Raw genomic sequence first — 27,711 nt, 5'->3', positions numbered from 1 at the left:
CGTCCAAAGACAAGGCACTGGCAGATTTAACTTACAGAGAGGTCACTTTTTCCTGGCCTTCCTGCCATTTTCTCACATGGTGTAAGGGTTGAGTGAACTCTCTCTGGCCTTTTGTAGAAGAGCACACATCCCACTCAAGATGGCTCTGCTCTCATGATCTTGTCACATTTAAGTGGCCTACCACCTAATACCATCACTCCTAGGAGTTAAGACCTCAAGAAAGACTTTCAGGTAGAGGATGTAAACATTCAGATCAGAGCAGTTCCCTAAAAGCAGATCCAGGACTTGGAATTACTTTCTATGCAAACTGCAACCAAGAAAGAGTGAGCCAGGGAGGATGCAGTGGTCAGTGTGAGGGCCATTGTGGAGGTCTGAATTGCAGGTTTGCATCTTTGAGGCCTGAGTTTCACACTTTTCAGACCTGCTAGAACCATAACTCCAAGGAGCTTGAGCTGATAAAAGCTAAGGCCACCAAAGGAGAGGCAGTGTGGTCCAGGGCACAATGAAGTGAGACACATAGTTCCTTGGCAGATGTGACAGAAGCCACAGGTAGGCAAAGAGATACAACTTGGGCATTTGGATTCTCTGGTTCTCTTAACCCAAATGCTAAGTATTCAGAATGGATCACTCTTTTGAGTTAAAGCTGTCCTGTTTAGAAACACAATGATGCACATAAAGAATGGGGCACTGATTGTGATGTGAGTTGTTCTGACAACTTGAGCTATTCAGAGGGAATTCTATAAATCGACAGGCTAGGGAATATATGAAGACATGACATTATGAAAGTAAGATGCTGCTTTAGAGACCCTTGAAGACCATTTTACCAGGATCTGGTCATAATTATAGCACATTCCATGGTCATCATCAGGGTATCTACAAAGACCCTTCAAGTCATGAATTCTTAGGACTGAAAAGTTGTTTACAGCCTTGGTTTCTGATCATTCCCAGAGATCTGGCTCTCTGCCTAGTTCTAATTTGATATCTACCTGGCCCTGAAGCACAGACATCTAAGAAGGCCAACATGGATCTTGCATCTTGACTTAAAAAATAAAAATGCCGACCATGGATATTGCAATGTTTTGAGAATGATTCATGTTTTGCCATTGGATATGTAAAAGGATTCCTCATATAGAACTACCAATGTCACAGGAAAACAGAGCAAACCATCCTCTGTAGTCTCATCCCCCTGAGCAGGTTCTGAATGATGAGATGGGACAGGGCGCTTTGCCTCGGCTCCTTGATCACCGTCTGCTACCCTTTCACAAAGAAGTACTCCTGAGAGACGTACTTATGTTTAAAACTCCTGCTGCCTCCTGTATGTGCTCACAGGACATGAGAGAAAGTGTAGGTGTAATTTCTGCTTATGTAAAGCACAATGTGTCATGATCTATGAAGCATTAGTCACTGGGAATTCAGGAATTCAGAAGTGGTCGGGCTCTCAGAGCTGAGCTACCTTTAGCAAGTAATTTACACATGTTCCAGTGGAACTTGCCAATGCTACAATGTGTCCCATTAGAAACAAGTTTTGATAAATACAGCTCACTTTGAAATATTTTTTTTTATTGTAAAGGCAGGTATACAGAGAGGAGATGAGACAGAAAAAGATCTTCCATCTGCTGCGTCACTGCTAATTGGTTGCAATGGCCGAAGTTGAATTGGTCCAAAGCTAGGAGCCAGGAGATTCCTCTGGGTCTCCCATGTGGGTGCAGAATCACAAGGCTTTGGGTCATCCTCAACTGCTTTGCCAGGCCACAGAGAGTTGGATGGGAAGTGGAACAGCCGGACTACAAACCAGCATCCATGGGATCTTAGTACATGCAAGGCAAGGATTTAACCACAAGGCTATCGTACTGGACCCAAATACAGCTCACTTTTCTAGTCAATTACTTGTTCAGTATTTTTTCTTCTAGGCAAATAAGCAGAACTAAAACTGATTGAACAATGCAGACTCATGCTGCTTTCTTTCGGTGACAAGTGGTTCCACTTATTTCATTAAGTTCTAACTTCATTTACCTTCTGGTAGACAGTTAAACAGCTCATGTAAGCCAAAGATCACCATGATTTTGGTAAATAGTAGCCTGTAAAGAGGAAGGGACCCACACAAGATGATGACTAACTGGTTCACTAGCATCAGGAGCACTTTGGCCAAGGCAGCAGAAGGAGGTCACGTGCCTTAATGAGAAAGCACAGATCTGGGAGTAGGGATCAGCTGTGACTTGTTCACCTGCTGCCAGATGGTTGGGTACATTTTTGGAACTTAATCTGTTTAGGGAGAGGAGAATCAACAGAGCCATAGTCCCGTTACTCTGAAATGAGGTCCTTACAGACAGGGTGTCTGTTCTCAGACCACCTAGAGACAGAGTTCCTTCTGAGACCTATACCTGTTAGCCCAAGTCTTGCTTTTCTGGCTTAGATTTCTTCTGCATTAGTCTTTCTATATCTCCCCCTGACCCGTTGAGGTCCATTTTTGTTCATCTGTGATGAGGTCAATAAAACTTGTCACTCTCTTCCCAAGAACTATTGTTCCCAACACCTATAGAACCCACAAGTTCCTCTATGACTACTCAGGCTGGTCACTGAGTCTCCCTCTGCTCTGGTATGCCTCTACTCAAGCCACGGTGCCTTACAGTTCTATATGATTAGACACTGCCATCTCCTGGACAGATCATTGAACTTGGTCCCAGCAGGGTTGCCCCCATAGTTCACCCTTGGGTTTAATTACACACCATCCCCATCTGCATTGTGAGTGATGTTTAGATTGATGTTCATCACTATGCACATTTATAAGCATAAAAGAGCCTAGAGAATCAGCTGAGCCTGTTTCTCCAGACCACAACTCCCCAGGATTCCAACATATTTCTCCCTGTGGAGGAACTTCAGTCCTAGAGTGTAAGATTTCATCATTTTGTCCTCAATTTAGTTGGTCAAGTGAGTCATCTGAAAGAGATTTTTAAAAATACTGTCTCAATTTTGGATGCCTGTCTTCATAAGACCCTGAAGAGCGATCTGTCCTAGCAATGGTATCAACTGGGGTATCTGCACAGTGGCTCTCAGAGTTAGGTTACTGATGGATAATCTGTGTAAGCATAAAATAGTCTGTTGAGTTGCTAATCCATTTGAAAGAAAAATCCAAGAAGGCATAAATTCTACTTTCCCAAGTGACATATTAAACATTTCCATCAAAACCAAGAAGCAGAGATCAAACATGCTAACTACCCATTCTAGTCTACAGTCTAAGCTAACTATAAATTTTATCCTCTCCCATTCCAGAATTGCAAACCCCAGTGCCATTAAAGGGTTGAGGGGTAGAGCTGGTTCTTGCTTGCAACATTTGCCACAATCTATGTAATCATCAATTTTTGATTTAGACGTTTTTTCACAATCACTCGAGGCAAACATCCTCTGGCCAGAAGCATTTGGACACAGAGAACAGATATAATCCCAGAAGCCAAGGCTGAAGCATCTAATGAGAAGAGATGCCTGCCTCCTGCTCTGCTCATACATGGAGGAAGAGCTATGTCAGGGCAAAGCTGGAAGGTGGGCATCCATAAGCCAGGAAATGGGAACTCACCAGAGACCAACCATTCTGGTATCTTGATTCAGACTTCTAGCCTCGAGTGTGGAGACAATAAAAACAGCAGCCTCCAAAACTTGGAGAAAATAAAGCAACAACCTGTTTGAGCCAGCCAATCTGTAGCATTTTGTTACATCAGCCCAAGCAGGCTAATTCAGGACCTATAGTCTAGGAAGTCTAAGTAAGTAGCAACTTGGCTTCAGTTCAAACTTGAGTCCTCAGTTGATGTGGGACACTGAAAAGTCCTTGCCTTGCCTACGTGTACCAAGGCCACCCTAAATCTAAGAGTGATGAAAACTGATTTCTTGGTTAAGCTGTTTTATCACAATGTTGGATATCAACCTTATCTCAACATTATTTGTTTTTCTTAAAGAATTGGATTAGCATGGAATAAGCAAAGCAGTCTACACCCTTACCAGAAATTAACTTCACATTATCTGCTGCCACTTTCCAAAGAAAACTAATTGAAAGAAGCAATGTTTGTGAAGCATTGAGCAGAGGTCAAACAATGCAGCCAGAATTTGTTATTGCACATTCTGCTCTTAGATTGAAACAGACCCTCATGAACTTGGACAATCTTTTCTTGGCTTCACACAGTCATGTTTGCCAAACTATATTTTGCAGTTACACTTTCTGCTTTCATCAGGAGATGTTATTGGGGGATGGGAACTAATTAAAATCTTTCCCTTTGTGCTAGAAACATGGAAGGTATTGCCACTGCGTCATTTAGCTCTTGTTCTCAAAAACATCTCATGAAAAAATGCTGTAAAAGTTGATTGCTAGGAAAGGCCTGGAGTTCTTTGAGTGAAAGTTTAATTATTTTTCAGCTGATAAGCTTAGAGCGACTGTCTTTTCTGGCTTTTTGTCTCACAGGAACACAGAGCCTTACTTGAAAGGCCAAAGTGTCATACTGTGATTGGAGCACATGGCTCATCCAAGCACTGATGCAGAAGGTTCCTAGATGAAGAAGAATTCAAAACATCCTGCTCTGATCCAATCACTATGAGATCTTAGGCCAAGGAGCTTCCAAGCTAAATGGCCAGCAGAGATTTTTCTGGATGATGTTTCCTGCCAGCCACCAAAGTTTGAAGTTGGGAATACATAGAATAACACATCAAAAGCATGAACTTATAGCTACTTTACTTGAGTCACACACCTTTTAAAGGCCAAGTGACTGCCTTTCAATCCATAGGTTTTGTCGTCAAACAGTAGTGAGAGATGGCACTGATTCCCAGCTGTCTGCAAATGCACCACCTCACATCTATGCTGGAATGACTACTCCGGATTGTTCTATTCCAACCTCCTAACATGAAAATGGCAAGCTGCTCTTTGGTCCCAATTCCATCAAGCTCATCACTTGTCACTCCTCGATACCCCTCTTTCTTTTGTGGTGGTTCCCACTGACATCACTTCTGAGATTCAGGAAAGCAAGTTTGATAACTGTACATTTTGATGGTTGGGCTTCTCTATCTGCGGAAGTCAGACCTCCCCTATGACTGTGGAGACTCTCCCTAGAGACTGCTTGACTGGGTCCCAGTGGTTCAGGTAGGGGAGTGCTATGGTATGAATGCATGTGTTTCTCAATGTGTGTTGGAGCCTAGGACCCAATGAGATAACCTTTTGAAAAAGATGTATTTACTTGTACTTGAAACACTTATGAGACCACTCCCTACCACACACACATACAGAGAGAGAGAAAGAGAGAGAAAGAGAGAGAGAGAGAGGTCAAGGCCTCGGGCTATCATCTGTTGCTTTCCCAGGCTATTAGCAAGGATCTGAGTTGGAAGTGGAACAGCCAGGACTTGAATCAGCACACATGGTATTCTGGCACCACAGGCAAAGGATTAGTCTGTCACATCACCCTGTGATGTAGCCTCAAGGGGCTTTCAGAATGTCACCACAATTTACCCAAATCTGTGCCAGTCTATATTGGCTGAGTCCACATTTTTAGGCTAGAAATGGTTTCCTCAAACTAGATCAGTTTTAATAAAACAGAGTTTCTACTATGTAAATAAATTCTATTTTCTACAGAAGGGATATCATAGAGGGGCCAACATTTTGGTTCAGCAAGTTAAGCTGCTATCTGTGGCACAATCATTCCATATCAGCGTACCAATGAACCCTTGACACCTGTATGGTAGACCTGGATGAAGTGTCAAGAACATGACTCCAGCTTGGTACATCCTTGGCCGTTGTGGCCAATGAAGGAGTACATCAATAAATGAAGAGCTGTCATTTTCTGTCATCCTGAATTGCACATAAACAGGATAGATTTTAAAGGGAATGGAAAATTTAAAAAAAAATCTATCAATGGGGCCTGGTGTGATAGTGTGGTCCTCCCCTTGAATGTGCCAAGATCCTATATGAGCGCCGGTTCTAATCCTGACAGCTCTACTTCCCATCCAGCTCCCTGTTTGTGGCCTGGAGAAGTGGTTGAAGACAGCCCAAAGCCTTGGGACCCTGCACCCATGTAGGAGACCCAGAAGAAGTTCTTGGTTCCTGGCTTCGAATTGGCTCATCTCCAGTTTTTGTGGCTGCTTGGGGAGTGAACCATCAAATGGAATATCTTCCTCTCTGTCTGGATGGAATATCTCTGTTGAATGAAATATCTCCTCTCTGCATATCTGACTTTCCAATAAAAATGAATAAATAAAAAGTCTATCAATATATTATGTAATAGAGAAGTGGTAGCTGTACCAGCTATAATTCACTGACATGAATCCTAATTTTTAAATCCATTGATGCAATAAGCAAATTCCAAAGCAAGAATAAATATTGTCATTTTCCTAAAATCTTTGGAGTAGCCACCACCCACCCATCCACTCCCTATTCTCAGGAAATTTTGTCAAAAATATCCCATGTATGCACAATTTGATAAATTTGTATTAATATTATCAAAATGTATGATAAAATTTGTGGATTTTCTATAGTAATGCCTAACTTAATACTGTGAAATATTTTCCTAGCAGGAGTAACATATAGTAATTGGCAACTAGGCAGATGGAAGACCCATAAAAACATAAAGCAATCATGTTCAAGCAGGGCTAGTGGAGGAGCACCATCAGCTTAAACATCCTTTGCCATTTATAGCAGTCTTCTTGATCTCATGGCATGGCATACATTTTCCAGAAAATTAAAGTGTTTTTAAATTTAACCTCAGGACTTGACAACCAAATAAACAACAATTATGAAATACATTTTGATTCAGAGTTCATCCAAAAGAATGCTGCTCAAATGAAAAACTTCATCTGGAATCACTTTACTGTCTTAAATCATGTAATGTAAAACAATAACCATGTTATCACTGTAAGTATCAGACAACTCATTAGCATTCAAAGATGCTAAAGGGTGATTTAAAAATAACTTGTACCAAGTTCCTGGCTGCTAACATATACCCCATCCCCGCCACCATGGGCATTTGAGGAGTGAATTAATGGAGAGGCAGCTGTCTCTGTCTCAAAATAAATGTTTCATAAAAATTGAAAAACATTCTCACCAGCTAACAAACTCCATATTCAAGTTAATTTGCACTGAAAATATACAGGGGGCACCAAATTGCAGTTCCCCAAGCCAAGAGTAGTGTGCTATCCTGTTTCTGCTATCCAAGATCAACAGTCCTTGGCCTTCCTCACCCTGAACTCGTAGGATAAGCAGGGCAGAAAAGTGGCCCAAGGATTTAGCCATGGCCTTGTTGGAACAGTATTTAGTGTAAGAACTTTTCATCCAACCTGATTTTTGTCCATGGAAAGTTAGGCATGTCTTGTGGTTTTTAGTTCGTAACAGCTGCTTAACATCACCCAGCTCCTTCTCCATTTTCTTTAATAGGCATTTTTTGGTAACTAATTTCTTGCATGTTTAGTATTATTTATCTTGGCATTTGCTTCTCATGTGATACCAGAAGTCATCTGAGGGAAAAAAGAGTCTTGTAAGGTAGGGAATTGAGACAAGGTCATGTACTGCACCAGCCCAGGTGTTCACTGTGTATTCTTCAAGTTAGTAGGGAAGGGGACTGCTGCTTCTAACCCCACCCCTAGAGCTGCTTGTGATGAATTCGCCCATGTCTGGGACATTCCAGTTACTGTCAAGATCGCTTTCAGATATCTTCCCTTCTCTCTCCACTGTGACATCAGCTACCCGTAAGGACTCTATATGAGAAAACAGTACTTTGGGGGAGCCAACATGTCCCCCTCCCCATTTTTGTGGAGAGTTGACAAACTCTAGTACTGGACAAGTCAAACTGGGTACATAAGAGAAATTTTCTATCTCTACTCTTTGGTCTTTATGCCACTTGAACCAAGTTTAGTTCATTTGTTTAGTATGGTTGGTAGGAGAGTCTGAAACTGTTACCTCAGTGGCTCCTCAAGGAGTGTTTGGTTTAGAAGAGCATTTTGTATGAGAATTTCTTTATTTGATAAAATACAGAAAGTTCGATTTTACTTGCATCCAAAAGCTCCCTTGTGTTGTATCATGGCTGACTGGGCAGCCTATAGTTATGATCCTATGACTAAAAAAAGAGTGTTCTATTGAATAGTACATGGACTATACATTTGCTAGATTTTAGAGGAAGGCCATTAGCTGCTCAATGGATCCCTAAAGAGCCATGGCAGGTGTCACAGGAACAATGCAACACAAGGCATTTCTGCAATCCTTAGAATGCTGCTTGGAGGATCTAAGGCTGAGGCATAGTTTTCTCTATATGTCAGAGGGTCTAATTCTCTTATCGTTCAGGATGTGTTTTACTTTGTAAACTCAATGCTCAAGTGACATTTTTGTCCCCAAACACCACCTCTTACAGGTTCCTTCTGAACAGGCCTTGTGAGTGCAAATCCCACTCTTTCAGTCTTAATATGGAAGGAGGGTTTTGTTTTGTTTTGTTTTGTTTTGATTTCCTGCAAGAAATCTATGAAGGCTCAGTGCAATGGCTCAACTAGCTAATCCTTCCCCTTCAATTACTGGTGCAGGGTCACCCCCTGACAGATTCCTCTAGTACCCCGTTGTTGGAGGGGGTGATCCTGCCTCCAACCAATCAGCTTCCTGGCACATGAGAGACACACAGATGTGGCAGGGGTTCCGTCTAAGCAGTTCTAGTTTATTCGGGAAATACAAATTCTTACATAGAGTAATGAACAGCATCAGGCCAGGAATTCCGGGAATTCCAGGAGGAGAGAACTGAGAGCCAATTGTCATCAGCAGGGCTGTGGAAGTCACGTCCCATATGTCAGGGGAAGGAGAGTGAAATGGCCCTGGTCAATCAATCTTTCTTTAGAACAACTTGACCCCTACCCTGGTTCATGTCCAGGGCTCTGCCCTTGGCCACCATCTTGCTCGCCAAGTGTAACACAGTGACCTTAACTGTTAGTTGCCATCTTTTTGAATTAGTGACCTATTTACCCGTTGAGCCCCATGTACTTGGATCTTACATGGGAGTGGGTTTGTGCTCTACTTTCCAATCAGCTCCCTGATTGTGGTCTGGGAAAACAATATGGCCTGAAGTCCTGCGACCCTGCACCCACAAAGGAGACCTGGAAGAGGCTCCTGGTTCCTGGCTTTGGATTGATTCAGCTCTGTCCACTGCAGCCACTTGGGAGTGAGCCAGTGGAAGATATATCTTTCTATTTTTCTCCTTCTCTTTGTCAATCTGACTTTCCAATAAAAACACATAAATCTTAAAGAAGAAGAAATCTATGAAAATGTGAGGACTGATATCTGGAACCCCCAGTAAAACTATAATACCTATCCAGTAATGATACATTGGAAAGAAAGAGCTAAAGAGGAAGGCTGTAGAGGCAATCCAGAAATTCTTAAATCATGAGTTAATTACATTCTGCCAATTTTGCTGTAATACTCTAATTTTACCGGTAAAGAAACCTCACTCAAGAGCTAGGGCCATAAGTGTTGTTGTCCGGGACATCCATGCAATGGTGCCTAGCCTTTATTAACTGCCATTCCTGGAAATTATGGGTGGTTCTCATGCTGGATCTGGATGCTGGTATGTTTTTGCATTTTTGTTAAAGAAAAATGACAGCCATTATTGGCCTGTAAGTGATACGATCCTTAAACAAAGGCTACCTTTCAATATGATTGGACAGTGCTATCATAAGGACTGAGGGATTCATCTACAACACTGAGTGGGTGTGAATGTGTTGGGGAAACATCTAATTCATTGCAAAGTCCTCTTTGCAGCTGAATGGCAATGCTATTGGAAGTGGGCATTATTGTAAGAAGGTTCTTATTGTAAGAATAAATTCAGAAATAAAACAGAGACAAATGGTAAGAAAGGCAGCAAGGGAAATCATTCAACCCTGCAGCTTAAAGGTCTCACCAGATCCCTCAAGGTCCTTGAAGCTAACACGTCCCTTACTGTTCCAGGTCCAGGAGGCCAAGGCTTCAGCATGAAGGATAGTCAGTGAATGGGTGCATGCCATTCTGGAAAGAGCTTGGCTTTGGACAGGATAGGAGAACTGAGAGTTGAGGATTCTGTAGAGCAACAAAATGACTTCCCTCCCTAAGAGTGGGGCATCTGGACAGGCTGGACTGAGAACACCACATACAGAAATATTCAAGCCTGAAAGTTTGCCCAGCTTCATAAACCAGAAATATTCCAGATATGCCATTGCTTCCATTCCTAGAAATATAGGCCAGAAAAAGAAAAAGTACAAGAACCTTTCCAAAACAAGAGACATTATACTTGGTGAGATGACTGAAGGGAAGTTAGATGTTGCTTTGCAAGGTAGAAATGGCACTCTGAGTACAAACCCATATGACTGAGAACAGGGGACTGCAAGTTTCACACTGGTATCTTTGGGGCAAGGATTGGGAGACACTTCAGCTCCTCCCTCTCATTTGTTGTGCTTGCCTTTCTGTGGGGAGCATTTGTGCACTTGTGTTCTGATCCTCCAGACATAAACTGTCAGTGGCTGTATCCTGTTGGGAAGACCTGGGAATGTCCAGCTCTGCCTGTGCTCAGGGGGTAAATTTAGTACTATTAGTTACAAGTCTTTTTAACAAAAGTCTATATTACATTACTTTCAATTTTTACCAGATGAAAAAGAAGGTCTGGAAAGGAACTGGGCAGGCATTTTTTTAAAGAACAAATTCAAATGGCTAATAGAGATATGAAAAAAATGCTCAGGCATCCTAGCTACTAGAAAATACAAATAAAAGCCATATTCAGGTTCCTTCTAACTTCAGTGTGCATGGCCTACACACAGAGATCTACTACAATACCTGCTGGCATGGATGTACTACCTCTAGTGTATGGAATACTACTCAGCCACTAAAAAGAATGAAAGTTCTACCATTTGCAACAAAATATTCCCAACTGAAGATCATTATTGTCAGTGAAATAAACCAGCCCCAAGAGGACAAATATATATTTTCTGATATAAGGCAATCTTCATGCAAAATACTAATAGATAAGTAGGTGAGCAAGTATATACAGATATTCTCATAGATGAACTAAGTAATGGAGACTAGCATACAGGGAAATGAAGATACATTGCAGTATGTATCTATGCTCCTGAATAAAAATAAAATATTCCTGGATTTCCAGTGAAGCAATTATATATACCTTGACAATGTGATACTAGATTTTTGCCTTTGTCTATACTACTATGTCATGCATAGCAGAATGTTAAACTTGTAGCTATTGCTAAAAGATTATACTACTGTAATGATATGGGGGAAATGGTGGAAGAGTAAACTGGGAATGGAGAAAGGAGAAAGGAGAGGGATAGAAAAGATTTCCAGTACTTACCAGACTGTATCATGGAAAATAACAAAAAAATTTTTAAAGGTCTTGAGATTTCCCTCTGACCAACTTCTATCTTCTCTGTCCATTTTGTGATGAGGCCAGATGGAGCTTACTCAAGAGTCATCCTTAAAACTCCAATTTCTTTATCCCTTCTAGTAAATGGATTTTGGAATGTAGGTAATGAAACCTAAAAATAAGCAGGCAGCTTAGACCAAAACTATCAACATGGTATCCAGTCATTTAAGCAGTTTTCTCCTGCTTCTGAAAGTGGGACAGAGTATCAAATGATGCCAAAGATTTACAGAATTGATGAGAGAAACTGACCCTAAAGTATGCACTCAAACGTCACTCCCCACAGAGCACCACAGCACGTTGTGGAATTGCCAAGGAAGCTGTTGATAATCAAAAAGCGGCAACCAGACACTGCCTTCTGGTTATGATGCAATTACTAAAGCTTCTGAACTACAGAACCAAGCTCTTTATGTCCCAATCAACATCAATACTGATTTCATGGCTGCTAACATACAAGGTGTTGAAAATGGCAATGATTAAACTTGTTGTCAGGAGGAGGAAATCAGACTTCATACATTTGATTATAGCTAAACAAATATCAGAATGGCTCATTTATCTATCTAAAGAACCACCACAATACTTTCTTTAAAGAATAAGGACTTGTCTGTTATCTATGTACACATTTGCCTTTTGCTGACAAAGTAATGCTCATTACAAGATGAAATATTTCAAAATGCTTAAGAATTGTGAATTTGATGATTACCAAATCAGGTATCACTTTTCAATACAGTGAATGGCTAAATGTTTTAGTCCACACTTTACTATTTGTGCTTTTCTCACTCTTTTGTTGTCCTAGGATAGGTATACATCTTTATTTCCATCCTGAGCTATCTGACCTCATAAGGGATAAAAGAAAATAGTGCGGATGAGGTAATGAACTAATGACCCTACAGAAACATCAGCTGAATACATAGTCCGAGAAAATGCAATTGAGAAAGCGGGAAAAATATCTGAGTAGACAGCTTGCAAAAGGCAATGACTCTTAAGTCACACATGTAATACAAATTGAAAGTAAGGTTTTGCTGAGTTCATCTTTTTCCTTTCCCTGGGAGTGGTGGGAGAAGTGACAGCAGTGGGAGAAAGAAATGATATAGAGCCAAGAAAGTGCCCCAAATGGCCAGGAGACTGGTTGCATAGAGAGGAACAAGAGCCTAACCAATGATTCATATAGGGAGATGGAGTGATACTAGAAAAACCCTGCAGCACAGGGTTGAAGTTGGAGATCAGTATGAAGTGACAATTACATGGCACAAATAAATACAGATGTGTAGGTATATGCAAACTCTCTAGTTCAGTTTCTTGCAAGAACTTAGGAACAAGCCATACTATTCGTGAGTGAAAAGGATGCTCAAAACTCAGATCTCCTCGCCAATATGCCTTTTCTTCACTAAAAGGAAGGGTGATCAAATTACAGCCTGTGGACCAAATCTGACTCACTTCTCGAGTTTATAAAATTTTGTGGGAGCACAGTCATAACCCATTTTCAAAGAACCTGCAGCTGCTTGTGCGTTTTAATATTGAATTCAGTTATTATGACAGTCCCATAGCCCACAGTGCCTAAAATATTTGTTCTGCGGATATTTTGCTGAGCTTTGTAAACAAAACAGGGTTTCTTGGAGAAGTGATTAGTTGTACAGTTAAGTTAGAGCAAGAACAAGCTGAGCCTGGACAATGTTTTCTAGAATGAAAATGCACAAAGTACACAGTATTCAGCTTTCAAGGATCTTCCGTGGCATAAAAGCAGCTCTATGCCATGGAAGCACCAAAGGGCAGAAATAATCTCTACATGAAATAAAACTAAACAAGTACATAATGGCATACATTTTAGGCAAGAAAAGGGAATGCCTTTCCTTCCAACTGAATGCCAACTAACAATTATAACAATAGAAATGCTTGTGGCAAGTATTGTAGCAGGGATGGTGTCTTGAGTGGGAGTTATAAATGGGTGCTAAAGCTGGTGAGTATAAGTTTGAGATCAAGCCAACCTTCAATTTCTCAGATTTTTTCGCCAATCTTTAATTACAAAGGGAAAAATGGAAGTTGTATTTACCTTTATTCATCATACGCCACCTTGAGCAGGTCATGAGCAGCGGCAGGATAGCTCAGTATCATGAGTCTCTTGAGGGGATCAGATGGGTATATCAGTGTCATTTGTGCATGACAGCATTGTTCTGTTTGTGTGTTTATTTAGCCAGATGCATTGAATCTTTGTGATGAAGAGGGAGTTTTTGTTTTATAGAAATATACACTGAAGTTATTTAGGTACAATGGGCATCACATTAGCAAACTAAATACAAGTGGTTTACACAGTACTATTTACACAATGCTATTTATAAAGATGGTAATCAAACAAATATATTAAAATATTCATTTAATAGCTGGTTAGCAGGGATATGCTAATTCTTCAGTTTTCACTTTTCCATGAGCTTGAAATTTTAAATGTTTAAAATTCACTGGAATATCTTTTGAAACAAGTATGCTCATAATATAAAATGGTTTGTTCATTGTCATTCTGGCAAGGGTGTGGAAAGGCCAGTTATCACACAGCTCTCTGGATGTGAAGGTATTGGTTTCACATGAATGATTCAATATAAAATCTTGTAGTACTAATTATGACCTAGTAATCCTACTTCCAGGGATGGGCATTACAAACACACTTGTCTACGAATACAGGATAATCTCCAGACTATGTGATATAAAAAGCAAAGTTCAGAATTTTCTAGAATGCACACTCCTTTGTGCAAAGAACTAGGCACACCACTTGTTTATAAATGCTAGATAACAGGGTGAAAAGTGGGTAAAAGACTTTGATCATATTTCTAAGGGTAAATGGATGTGGATATGTGAAAGCTATAGAACTGAAACTATTTTGCAAAGTACTGAAATTTCAGTTTTTGATAAATGTGAGAAATCACTTTTATCATCCTTGGATCTAGACTTCACAACTGAATGGGGCAGAACAGACAATGGCAATTCTAAGATAGCAGACACCTGCAATTGCCACGAGAGTTGTGCCTAGCATATCCAGCAATTAAATGCCTAGAACATAGCCAGTGATTTCAAGAGACCAGCCTAAACTGTCCAGCAGTTAACCAACCATCCGTGAGGTCAGTGAAGGCCTGAACTGCCCAAAAGAATCATGAAGCCTTACCAAGATTTTGTGGTGTCAGCCTGTGGATGGAAGAGCTCTACACATATGCCGTCCCCAATCTCTGTGGCTAAGCCTTTCAAATTTGTTTTAAAAAAACCTGCTGAAATTGTTTACCCTGTAATCTGCTGGTATGAACATGTGAACTTCAATCTAGGTGAAGAAATTACATGAAAAGTAGAGGGAATTGAGAAGTATGGATGGTGTAATTATGCCTTTACCCTATTTGCCTCTGAAGCATAAGCAGAAAGATGAATGTGGCATTTTGATTACTGTATTAACATACAATATATTATAATTTAGTATCTGTATTTGACATGAATTATATGCAAATTCAAGTCTTATCAACAAAAGCAGCAACCAGGATTTGAGCCCAGAATTCTGTTCTTAACTCATTACATCTTTAGATTGGTCATTTGTAAATTAATGGCTCTCATTTCATACATTAAGAACCCAGCGTCAAACATGTTAGCATTGTTCCCAAATGCCTCCTACTGCTCTTGAAAGAGGGAAGGATTTGAATCCCAAATAACTCAGGAAATCTCAGACAAGAAACTGGAAAATTACCAACTTTCCCATCTTCTGCCTGCCAGTTGTCTTCCAATTAGTTTGAAGCTCAACAGAACTTGGAAAAGTTTCAGCTGGCATCTGTTCTATCTTTAAATCTCTCAAATCTATCTTATCTCATTCCACAGTTCAGGCCTTCAGCTCTCATTTGCACTATTACAACAACTCTAGACAATGCTGGAGGCAGAGAGACCCCATCTGTCACAGTGGATGTTTCCTGGTATGTGGTTCTGGTTGCATCCCACGGCCATTTTTATCCATCTCATGGCTCTGAGTCACTGGGATGATCAGGTACATGAGTATTTCCATGTGGCATTTCCAATGATTGCAGCACCCTCCCCTTAAGCATCCATTCATTATCAATCGCAACATAAATTTCTAAGTGAAGTTGACCATTAACCTTCTCTGGCAGCCCTGCCATAGAGATGACCCTGCATTTACTTAGAGTGTTTCTTTGTCAATTCCCCTTTGTCCAGAGTTCCTCTGCATCCTGAGGATACAAGGTATTATCCTAGTGCAATCAATTATACCTATGGACAATCAGAAGAATAACAAAAAAAAAGGTTTTAGTATAATTGTCTATTATGAAAAAACTTACAAACGTTCATCTGCCAAGGAAAATTTCCATGATATTTGAGAACCATTCTTATAGAAAAAAATAAACAAGTTGAAAATGCTTGATAAATACTATGTAGGCTTTCCAAGTTTCCTCAAGAAATTTATTCATCATACTAATAGTCTTTTGGGTTAACTATGCCAGTATACAATAAAAAGTGGCTGACAGGGCATCATGGAAATTTTATGACTACTGGTATAAGTTAGAGTTTAAATCTGGCCTTAGACAAACTTTTGCCCTCTGGATTTCAATTTGTTTGAATTAAAGGGTCACTATCACTTTGATAGAAATAACTTATAAAATGGTATAAAAGCACATACATTAGCCCGGCATCAAAACAGAAGCTAAAGACTAGGCACAACTGAATTTTCATTGCATGGAAAAGGTTGCCAAAATTATATGATGTTCATATTACTTAATTATAGACAGTATTGAAAAAATGCTATACTATAAACTGGATTGGAAATCTGTCCGAGGGGTACTAAATGAAGAAATAACATGGTGAACAGCCCTAAGTGATGGCCCTGTTAAGTATTTAAGGAAAATAGAAGTATCTATTCACAAATGGTTTGCCTGAATAGGAAAGATGTTGAAGGTAACGCTACCGTAGCCAGTCTGGTGTTTGAAGTAAGGTGAGGAGATGACATTCGGAGAACTGAAGAACTTCAGGACAGCAATTTTGCCTCAATCTGTTACGGACAGTTTTTAAGGTAACTTTTATGTTTACATGAAATCAGAGGCTTCTGATAACATCTACAGAAGATTCTATCCCTCATGGAAAAGGAAACAGGTAGTTTCTATCAGGAAGACAGAACAGATACCCCTTACGTTTTAGCTTTTAGCAGAACTGAAGATAAATATTGCTCAACTATACAGCTAAACCAGTTAGACTCTTGGCCAATTATTTTTAAAGGGCAATGACACTAGATCAAGAGAGCTTTCAGGTGGTTCATCCACAGGATGAGGCAACCAAAAGCAGCAGCAAACAGAAGAACTAGATATACGTCCTCATATAAGTTCAAGATACTTTTGGTATTCTAGAAATAAAAATTATCAGAACTTCTAGCCAAATTATTTTTGAATTTTTATCTTGGAATCCTTTTATGCTGTTAAGATTGAGGCACAGCCAGCTTTATTTTGCTTTTTATTTTTTATGATGCAGTCCCACATACACATCGGTTTCCCCTTCCACCACTGCTTTGCACAATCCTCTCCCATATTACAGTAGTAGAGTGTAACAGTCACGAGTCCATCATTCTGCTATTTAAGTGTGAAACGACATTGTAGATATAATCAATGCCAGAAAGTCCAGCAATCCTATTGTCAAGATATATTTAACAATTTCAACTTGAGTCTTCCTTTTATTAGGAAGTAGATGCATACTGCAATGTTTCTTCACTTCCTATATGCTCATCTCTATTATACGGTTCCCCTAGGAACTCTCTCTCTGTACACACACACACACCTTTGTCTATATCTCCCGTGTGTGTGAGGGAATGGTATCTGTGTGTGTCTCTTTGCCTTTCACATAGATTGAAAACTTTTTCGAAAGAGCAAGCAGAAGTCTATCTGAAGCACTGCGGATCTGACAAAACGTGAGAAAGAGCTGCTATGTGCCCATAGTGCAGGCAGTTGGCTGACCAAGCAATGGAATGATGAGGTGGGAGACTTAAGACCGGAAAAGACTCAGAAAGTTGCAGATGGTGCCACCTAGGGGTCAGAGTTTGTAAGAGCTGAAAGATGAGTCTGGCTGAGCTGTTCAGAAAAGAGGAAAATTTCAGGGCCAACATGCTGAAGACACAGAACCGGAAGTCCAGTACGTTCTTCTAAAAGACAAAATACCTTCCAAAAGCACCTGGCAAATACTTCAGCAACATCTTATTCCTACCTTGCTCAGGAAATGCATAAAGGAACTATATTGTGCCTATGCAAGGTAAGCATTATAATGGAATGCTTTGTATTTCCCGATTGGAAAACCATCAAGGCCCTACTGGATTGGAATGTCCCACAAGGATGGCCTGATGGGAGCTACATATAAGCTGAGTAAAGTATGTCTCACCCAGAAAAATTAATCCATGGGCAAATGAAAGCATCTGTACTGAATTCGTGCAGTAGAATTAGGATCTAAAGGCTTAAGGGTGATTTAGCTAGAAGGAGTTGACATCCAGCCCTAGGTGCTACTAACAGGAGTCATCTCTCTCCACAAGACTTTCAGACTTTGCTAAAGTCAAAACTAAGACCAGAGATACAAACTGCAGAAATATTGCTTTTGCTTCAACGATGCTATTTAAAATGTTACATTAATTGCCACAATTTAAACTTCAAGAGACAATCACATTACAATGTGGATTTCAGTTCAGAACTAACCTCTAGGGGCTGGTGCTATGGCTCAGTTGGCTAGTCCTCCACCTGCTGGCACCAGGATCCCATGTAGACACTAGGCATCTTCTATGTGTCTCCTGGTTCACTTCCCAAGTGGCCATAATGACTGGGGCTGTGCCAATCCCAAATCAGGAGTCAGGAACTTCTTCCAGGTCTCCAACACAGCTGCAGGGTCCCAAGGCTTTGGGCTGTCCTCAGCTGCTTTCCCAGGCCACAATCCGGGAGCTAGATGGGAAATTAGAACAGCCGATACAGGAAGAGGTGCTCATATGGGATCCCAGTGCGTGCAAGACAAGGATTTAGCTACTAGGTTACTGGGCCCTCACAAGCTTCACAAACCTCAATGCTATTCCTGTCCCAAATCCTCATCAAACATATGCATGTCATATTGGAAATCATGACAAGATGTATAGTGAAAATTACTAAATCTGAGTGTGATCCATCTGTGAAAACAGCACATGATAAAAGTACATGATTAAAGTGACTGACTTTGGCCTCCCATTAAAAAAAGAGAGAGAGAGAGAGAGAAACACAATGTATTATTACTATGTCATATATATTCAAAATACTTCTCACCAACAAGGTTCCCACTTAAGATTCAAGTGGGAAATGAGAAAGCCAAGATATATCTATTTGCAGATGACATGATTGTATCTATGGGAGAACCAAAAGACCCAGATTAGAGCTCATGAGTTTCATAAGGGGGCCAAATACAAATATCCACAAAGAAAAAATGGACAGGCTTAGTATAGACAAACAACACCTGTCTGAGAACAAACTAGTAACAACAGTCCCATCTGGACCTGGCATGATGGCATAGCCGTTGAAGTGCTTGCCATGAACACAACATGATCCCATATCGGCGCGCTATTTCTAAGCCCAGGGGTCCCACTCCCAGGAGTAGGCGTGCCTTTTAGCCAATCAGTGTCATGACTGTGTGAAGGGACTATCTGAAAACGCCCTGCTACCCTCCCTTTCCGGAAGCCTTTATAAACCTTGAACTCGTGATGCATGGATAGGACATGCCTCACCAGCTTGCCTCTGGTGGTTCACGATCAGAGACCTCGGAGCCTGTTGGCAGACTTCAGCCCCAAGGTCCAGCAACTGTGGACATCCGTATCCAGAGTTTGACAACTGAACATTGATCTACCACGTGACCTGGCTTTCCCACTCCTGCGATTATATGCAAATGAGGTCCAATTTGCATTCAACCAAGCAACTCACACGCCTGTATCTGTAGTCCAGCCCCTGCTGCTGCTGTTGTTGGCGCCAGAGGTAGTGGTAGCGAGAGCGGCTGCTGTTGCTGCTGCACGGTGGACGCAGCGGCAAGGGAGCCATCACCCGTGGTCAGCAGGAACTCTCCAGCCACCGCCGCTGAGACTGGGCCGGGCTCCTGTCACTGCCGCAGCCATGGCTCAGTACAAGGGCGCCGCGAGCGAGGCAGCCCGTGCCTTGCACCTGATGAAGAAGCGAGAGAAGCAGCGCACGCAAATGGAAGAGTTGAAGCAGCGGATAGCAGCAGAGAACAGAATACAATCCAGCGTCGACAAGAAGTTCTCTACACACTACGATGCCGTGGAGGCAGAACTCCAGTCCAGCACTGTGGGTCTCGTGACCCTGAATGACATGAAGGCCAAGCAGGAAGCCCTAGTGAAGGAACGAGAGAAGCAGCTGGCCAAGAAGGAGCAGCCCAAGCAGCTACAGCTGAAACTGGAGAAGCTGCGGGAGAAGGAGCGCAAGGAGGAGGCCAAGCGCAAGATCTCTGGTCTGTCCTTCACCCTGGAGGAAGAGGAGGGAGCCGTACATGAGGAGGAGCTGGAAATGGAACAGCTCACCACAAAGAGGAGGAAGTTAGGGAAGAATCCAGATGTGGACACGAGCTTTTTGCCTGACCGAGAGCGTGAGGAGCAGGAGAACCGGCTGCGGGAAGAGTTGCGGCAGGAGTGGGAAGCCAAGCAGGGAAAGATCAAGAGTGAGGAGATTGAAATCACTTTCAGCTATTGGGATGGCTCTGGGCACCGGCGCACGGTCAGGATCAAGAAGGGCAACACGACGCAGCAGTTCCTGCAGAAGGCACTGGAGATCCTGAGGAAGGACTTCCGTGAGCTCAGGTCGGCTGGCGTGGAGCAGCTCATGTTCATCAAGGAGGATCTGATCATCCCCCATCATCACACCTTCTATCATTTCATTGTCACCAAGGCCCGAGGAAAGAGTGGGCCGCTCTTTAACTTCGACGTGCACGATGATGTGCGACTGCTCAGTGATGCCACCGTGGAGAAGGACGAGTCGCATGCTGGCAAGGTGGTGCTGAGGAGTTGGTACGAGAGGAACAAGCACATCTTCCCTGCCAGCCGCTGGGAGCCCTACGACCCAGAGAAGAAGTGGGACAAGTACACGATCCGCTGAGGGAGGAGCTGTGTGGCTTCAGCTGGCCCAGGCCACCGACGACCACTCCTGCATCTTCACAACTCCAGACACCCCCTGCCCTAATTCCCCTTCCTTTTCCTGTTTCAATAAACACATTACCCATCAAGGAAAAATAAATGGCTGAGAACTAACTTATGAAATCAGTACACTGATGGGGGAGGTCTCCATGACTGGGCAGGTCCAGGACCCACCCACCACCTTCATTGGGCATTTGGGAAGGGGATTTAGGAAAGGCGTGACCTTGGACCTGGGAATTTAAACTTCCAGCAGCCTCCCGGCTGCTGGTGGGTCTCAGGATGGGGCGTCTCATGACTGGATCCCAGACGACAGCCACCATGTGCACGTGGTGAGCTGTCCCCGGGCGGCCAGTGCGTCATTTGGTGCCAGGCTCTGCCTGCTGACCGCCCGGCCAGGGAAGCTCTGGGGTTTTGTTTGTTTGAGTCGCTGCTTAGTTAGCTCCAGTTTGAACCCATTGTGCTACTAGGACGTGAAGCATTCGTAAAGACTCCCATTGGCAGTAACTCTTTGTAAAACTTATAATCACTGAACAATGCCGACCACCAAATACCAGTCCATGCAAAAGTTATGGCTTTGGGCTTGTCCTGTATAATTATATCATGTTACCTGTGATGATGATGGATCAGGAGAAAGGTCACATTAAGCAAGCCATTACATTAACTAGCACTTAAGAACCATAACCAGGGGTAAATTTTGTGAGGGATGTGTGGGCTACATCCTGTGGAAATTCTAGCCCCACTGGTTAACTCAAGAGTTGGGGTGGTGATGGACTAAGCTAGGTGTGACTAAGGAGCCTGCCATCAATCACAGGTAAAGGAACCCCCAATAGCCTGGACTGGTCAGGGCAGCAGCACCCAAATGTGCATCCTGATTAGGGTGTGGGGTGGACCGGACTGCAACATTCACCAGCTCATACAAGGTCCAATGGTAGGCCAGACTGCGCCAGGCACTGGCCTAAACCCAATGGCATGTATGAGAATTGAGTCTGGGAGTAGATTAAGTGGAGGAACATGGGAAACTCCCCTGGCGAGTCATCGCTCTCGCTGGTGAATATGTGGTCCAGACCTGGGGGTCGGACAAGCTGGGAAAAGTAGCTCCAACAGCTGGCAAATATGTCAATTGGTAATGGAACATTGTAGATCAGGCAGGACTGAGCAAACCTTAGCCCACAAGCAAAACTGGAGACCAGGACAGAGCACAGGTCATGCCGAGCTAGGCTCTTGTACCTACTAGTCGGCGTGAGCCAGGAACACTAGCCACAGGGTCTAAGGCAGAGGTCAGGACAGGTGAGGGGCTGTGCCAAGCTGAGTCAGAGCAACCACTGGCATGCAAGTGATCTGTGGCTGGAAACAGGCCTGGTTAGGGAGCCAAGGGGACAACCCTAGCTGGGTTGAGGTTCCCACCAAGGGGCGTGCGACCTGGAGTGGGGGCTGTGTTCTGGCCGGGAAACGGTTGTAGTCTCCCTTGGCACAAGTGTGGACTGCGATCAAATGCACCGAGCCGGACCAGACCCCAACACCCTCTGGTGTCCTGGAGGACCGGGATAGATGTGGGATGGACTAGGCAAGGTCTCAAACGCCTACTGAGACATGTGTGAGCCATATGTGGGTATAGACGAGCCATGGCTGGACTGAAACATCCAACAAGAAACAGCTTGGGTCGAAGGCCAGTCAGGAAAAGAAAGCCATTGTTCCTGCCAGGGCAGGAGGTGAACTGAGTAGGGCTGGTTCGTCGACCCACTGGTAAGCATGAAACCTGGCATTGGGAGAGGTTCTGATGGAGGAGCCTGGGCAACTCCTCTGGCAGGACACAGACCCGGCAGGTAACCACAGGAAACATGATAGGAAACAGCCCAGAACAGGCCATGGAAAGTTTCCCACTGGCATACAATTGGCAGGGGTCGGGGGAAGATCAGGCTGAAGCTGTCCACGTCATCCACTGGTAAATCCAAGCACCAGAACTGTGTGGGTTGAGCCTGGTTCAGTCACAACAAAGACTAGTGCACAATACGGAATGCCAAGGTGAGGTTGCCTGTAATGGAAATGACCACAGTGCCCAACTAGCAAGCATGAGAATAAGGGGTCAGAGCCGGCAGGGGAATAAGGGGTGGTTCCTTTGCTGGACAGCTACTCCTGCTGGAGAGCATGAGCTGGGATGGGGGCAGACCAGACTAGGCAGGGCTACAACACCTGTGAGCCTCAGGTGGACTAGATCAGGGAAAAGCCAGGCTGAGCTGATTATTCCTACTGGTGCAAACAAAATTAGAGTGGGTGAGGGTTGTTTGGCCATAGCCATAGCATCAGCTGCAAGAAGCTGGCACTAGGGGCTAGTTCTGTCAAGTCAAACCACAGGACTATCTGGAGAGTGGATAATCTGGGAGTGGGAGTGACCTGGGAGGGAAATAGTGGGCTCCTCCCTCTATTTTTAAAAAAATTTTTTTTTGATTGCATTGCATTATGTGACACAGTTTTATAGACACTGGGATTTCCCCCTCCCCTCCAGGGCTCCTCCCTCTTGGGTTACTACTTCCACGGGAGGGCATAAAACTAGGACAGCCGCTGGGGTGGAAAGGGGTGTGGGACAGACTGGATTACTGCTACACATACTGGCAAACCAGGGTAGGGGGCAGGCCTGGTAGGGGTTATTGCGGGCCGTTCCAACTAGGCTGCAGCTCCCACTGGTTTATGCGTGGAGCAAGTATGTGCTGGTCAGAACCAGGCTGGACTGCAACACCCATTGGTTCCAGTGGAAGTCGGGAGTGAAAACAGAACCAACCCAGCAATTGCAACCACCAGCTGATGAGGGCGATGGACGGTGCCAGGCCCTGTACTTGCTAGCACATACCAGAATCTGGTTTGAGAACACCTCAGCCAAAGTTTCTCTGGAGATCTCCCCAATCAAAATGCTGGACTCAGAACCCTAACCAAGAAAAGAGAGAAGACAGAACAGATCAACCAACCATCTTAGCTATATCTTGGCAGCGAAATACGGGTCAAACAGAGACTCTATGATGGACTATGTCAACCAGTGGATTCTTCAAAGACCTCACAGTGCTTGGAGTGTCAAGATTGGCAGCAAATCATAACTGTTGCAATATCAAAACCACCTGAGCAAGAACCTCAGAGCATACCCTACATCCGGGACCTGGGGAGGGTGGGAAATTGGGTGGGCCTTCTCCCTTAATACTCCCCTTTAAACATGAAGGAAACTATAAGGAAAAAAAAAAGAAAAGAAATTATTCCCATTCAAGACAGGGTGTGATGAAATTAACTGAATTATTTGTTTAAATCTGAATGTACTGTGGGTTGGAAGGCTGATGGATCCTACTATGTTCATGAGTCTCAGAAGGAGTTCAGATGCTGGTTGGAGTCATTCCTACACCATCCTGCAAATGTACCCATGTCAGGCTTGTGTATCGACTTCCTTAACTGCCTCTACATCTGGCATTCTGAGTTATAGACATGCCTATTTGTAGGCTGTCCTTTATATGTCTACATAGACATCCATGAACTAACAACTGGTGCTGTATGTGATCTGTGCATGCATGTTGATGAAATCCAGGCAGACAATGCTAGAACAGACCAACTTTGTTTCCAGAGAGCTTTGGGAAGAAAACCTCAAGAACCAAAACACCACCAGCGTTGAATTTGCCATGCATAGCACAGTTTTGGGGTTCCTCATAGAAATCCTCAGTATTAAAGCTGATTGGAAATGCTTCTAGGGCTTCTAGGTGAAACTGCTTCTTGTTCTAGCCTCACATGAAGCCAACATTGTGTTCAGCCATTTGTGAGCCAGTGAATGCCCTGAGCCAGTGTTGCTGTGACATAGAAACCCCCAAATTCCTAATCACAGCCTAGAACATTACCAAGCCATTTAAATCCTAAACTTCTTGGTTAATCACTAATAACGTAATGCTTGGTGTGTTTAAAGTGGTGTCTGAAAGTGAGGCCTTTAAGAAATGATTGATCAAGTTGTTTATTTACAAACAAACAAGATTTAATAATGCAGTTTGTCCCTAAAACAGGCAAACCAAACATTGGTTTATTCCAAAAGTTGATAGATTGAGGGCTTCCCGCCTGCCTGCCCCAGGTCAGCCAGCCATGTCTGTGTTTGGGAAGAGGCTCCTGTCCCGGGTGGGGTGCCATAGGGGCCCCTTCCGCCCAGCTCAGTACCGTCTGTGCTTCTTCTTGAACTTTTCATAGTGGTAGTCATCCCTGGCCTTCTCGTTGGCAGGACGCTTGCGGTTAGGAGGGGAGCGCTCAGGCTCCAGCTTGTCTGTGTCCCCCACTCTCAAGGGCCGGGCTTTGGACTCCTCCTTGTTTCTCCGGATGGGAGCATTGAGCTCCTCGTGATAAAAGCGGTTGTGCTGCACGTAGTTGACTGCCAAGTTGGTGGGCACAAAGGACATCTCACTGTCCTTTTTCTTGTTCTGCTGCTCAGCCAGCAGGCGAGCCTTGGCGTCCTCCGTGGAGATGATGTTCTTGATCTTAACGTCAATGCCCAGGTCCACCTCGGGGATGCCGCTGAGCATCTGGTTGGACAGCATCTCCTCGGTCCTCTTGGCCGAGGCCACACGGATGTTCTTGGGCAGCTCATAGAGGAAGTCCTCGGCGTTCTTGACCTTCACCTTCTGGTCCTCGTGCTCCACGATGCCCTTCCGCTTCTTGAGCTCTGTCTCTATGTACTTCATCATGTCGGCATCCTCGTCCCTGCGGTTGGTCTCTGCCAAGAATGACGTGCCCAGGTACTGGTCTTCCTCCTCGCTGATCTCCTTGCCCCTTTCCTTCAGCTTCTTCATGTCCACCATTCTGCTGGTCTTCATCTTGAAGGGGTCATCCACCAGTGTGTTCTCCTCTTGCACCTTCTCTCCCACCAGCAGAGCAGCAGCACTCACGCCCTTGGGCCTCTTCCTCAAATTCTGCACCTCTCGGGTCTCCTCAAGTTTCAACCAAACCTCCTCTGAGTCCTGCTCTTCTTCATCCGACTCCGAGTCAACTCGACGCCGGCGGAAAGTCATGCTGGTGGCCGGGGATGGTGTTCTTCCGTCGAGGAACCACCAGAGCCTAACTGGTGAGGAATGTCCTGTCTATTCAAAGTTCAACATTTATAAAGGCTGATTGAAAGGGAGGGTAGCAGGGCGTTTTCAGATAGTCCCTTCACCCAATAAGGACACTGTGATTGGCTAAAAGGCACGCCTAATCCTCTTGAAGGAACAATCCTGACAGAGGTCCTGGTTCCTATCAGGGTTGGAAGTTAAGCCATTGGGCAGATAAGTTCTAGGTCCTGCCCACCAGGTTAACTGGCAGGGATCAGGGGTGACTTGACTGTATGTTCAGGCAATGATAGGAAATTAAATGCTGCTTGCTTTATCCATTTTCATTTCTAGACCACTGCTAAATAGCGTCTTCTGCTGACGCATTCATGCCACTAATCTGAAGGCATAGTGGCCCCTTGTCCACTTTGGTAATGTCAATCTCAGAACAAGGAGCACTGAAGCTTTCAAAGGAACTTGGTGAAATTGGATGGTAATTGGGTCACAAACTGTCTGTACTTCAGAACAAATCAGATGATTTCCTTAAGTATCCTGGAATTCTGCTTCATAGAACCTCAACCCTATTTGAGAGAGAGGGAGATACAGAGCAAGAGAAAGAGAGTTGGGGGTGGAGAGGAATTCTTCCATTTTCTTTTCTTTTTTTTTTTTTTTAAGATTTACTTATTTTTATTGGAAAGGCAGATGTACAGAGAGCAGAGACAGAAAGGAAGATCTTCTGTCCAATGATTCACTCCCCAGTGACCACAATGGCCAATGCTGTGCCGATCTGAAGCCAGGAGACAGAAACTTCTCTCCGGATCTCCCACGTGGGTGTAGGGTATGAATTCTCTGGGCCATCCTTGAATGCTTTCCCAGGCCACGGGCAGGGAGCTGGATGGGAAGTGGAGCTGTCGGTATTATAACTGGTGCCCATATGTGATCCTGGCACGTTCAAGGCGAGGACCTTAAACCACAACGCTTCCTGAAGGCAACCCAGCTGCCCAACCTCCGCCCAGAACATCATTTCCTTCTCTTTCTCCTCCAGGCCTCCATGCGGCTACCACTTCCTGGGAGCGTCAGGACTTCTTGCTGGTTCCACACTGTCCATCCTTCTGAAAGAGCTCCTTGTGTGCAGGCTCTTGCAGTGCCAGCTGAGCAGCCCTCCTGTTTGCCATTGGCACTTAAAGTACACAGCAGATGAGACACTAGTGTGAGTCATCTTAAGCTCAGGGTGAGAGTGAATTCGTGCTGATTCTGTTTTCTCATAATGTATACGAATTCCCAGTGCCACAGCATACGTTCAGTGGAATTTAAATTGGAATTCTGTATATGCTGTCATTTTATTAAATTTTCATGATGGGACATCTCAATGTCATGTAATTCGAATTTCAATGATAATTATCGATTAATCCAAGCTTGCCAGCTGGCTCTCATGTGGGGTGGTAGCTGAAAACCTGTGGTTGGGGATTCTGTCTCCTGGTCATGTGTTCCAGGTAATACAGCAAAAAAGAAATGTTTCCCAAATGTTCAAAAACATTACATATTGCAAGATGCTTTTCATTTTGCATGAGAGTTGCTTGCTAACTGCTTGCAACACTGTGAGGAAGATGAAAAAAACAAAAACAAAAACAAAATCAGCCTCAGTGTATAGGAAGATTGCAGTCCAACAAAGTAAATAGGACAAACGTATGAAGTGTTCATTCTTAAAATATGTAAATGACAAAAAATGAAACAGCTACAAGGCATTATTCATTCATGTATTTATTCCACAAACAATTATTGGACTGTTACTGCATGCCAGGCCATCATTATTGCTAATGAGTTCAGAATACGCAAAATAGAGAGACTTCTTGTGGACAAGGGGTCATTGGTATAATGGAGAGACAGAGAGATGCTATGTTAGTGATGGAGGAAAGTGCTATAAAGGATAGGAAAGATAAGCACAATGACTGAGAGCAGACTTTTCCAAAAAGAAAATGGGGAAAAAGAGGAGGCCCAAATAGGCGATGGAACTTGGTGAGGTATGGGAAGGCATGGGAGTTACTTGGATTCTCACATTTCCCATTTTGTTGATCTTGGGAATAAACGTCACTCATCCACTGACATGTAATTTTAGATCATT

The 27,711-nt window shown here is 43.5% G+C and overlaps 2 protein-coding genes across 2 annotated transcripts; one reads left to right on the top strand and one right to left on the bottom strand.

The window, feature by feature from the left end:
- The first annotated feature begins 19,522 nt into the window (after positions 1 to 19,522).
- On the top strand, positions 19,523 to 20,550 carry LOC121147373 (protein FAM50A-like). The gene has a single exon (XM_040967207.1). It carries the CDS (start codon positions 19,523 to 19,525, stop codon positions 20,516 to 20,518), a length of 996 nt encoding a protein of 331 aa, XP_040823141.1. The 3' UTR covers positions 20,519 to 20,550.
- A 4,172-nt stretch (positions 20,551 to 24,722) lies between these two features.
- Positions 24,723 to 25,574, bottom strand: LOC121147327 (telomere length and silencing protein 1 homolog). Its single transcript, XM_040967147.1, has one exon. The coding sequence runs from the start codon at positions 25,572 to 25,574 to the stop codon at positions 24,723 to 24,725; it is 852 nt and encodes a 283-aa protein (XP_040823081.1).
- Between the last annotated feature and the right edge of the window lie 2,137 nt (positions 25,575 to 27,711).

Source organism: Ochotona curzoniae, unplaced genomic scaffold (genome assembly GCF_017591425.1).
Source record: "Ochotona curzoniae isolate NIBS_2020 unplaced genomic scaffold, NIBS_Ocur_1.0 scaffold_4506, whole genome shotgun sequence".
Taxonomy (NCBI): Eukaryota; Metazoa; Chordata; class Mammalia; order Lagomorpha; family Ochotonidae; genus Ochotona; species Ochotona curzoniae.
This window is presented reverse-complemented; position numbering and strand designations above follow the sequence as displayed.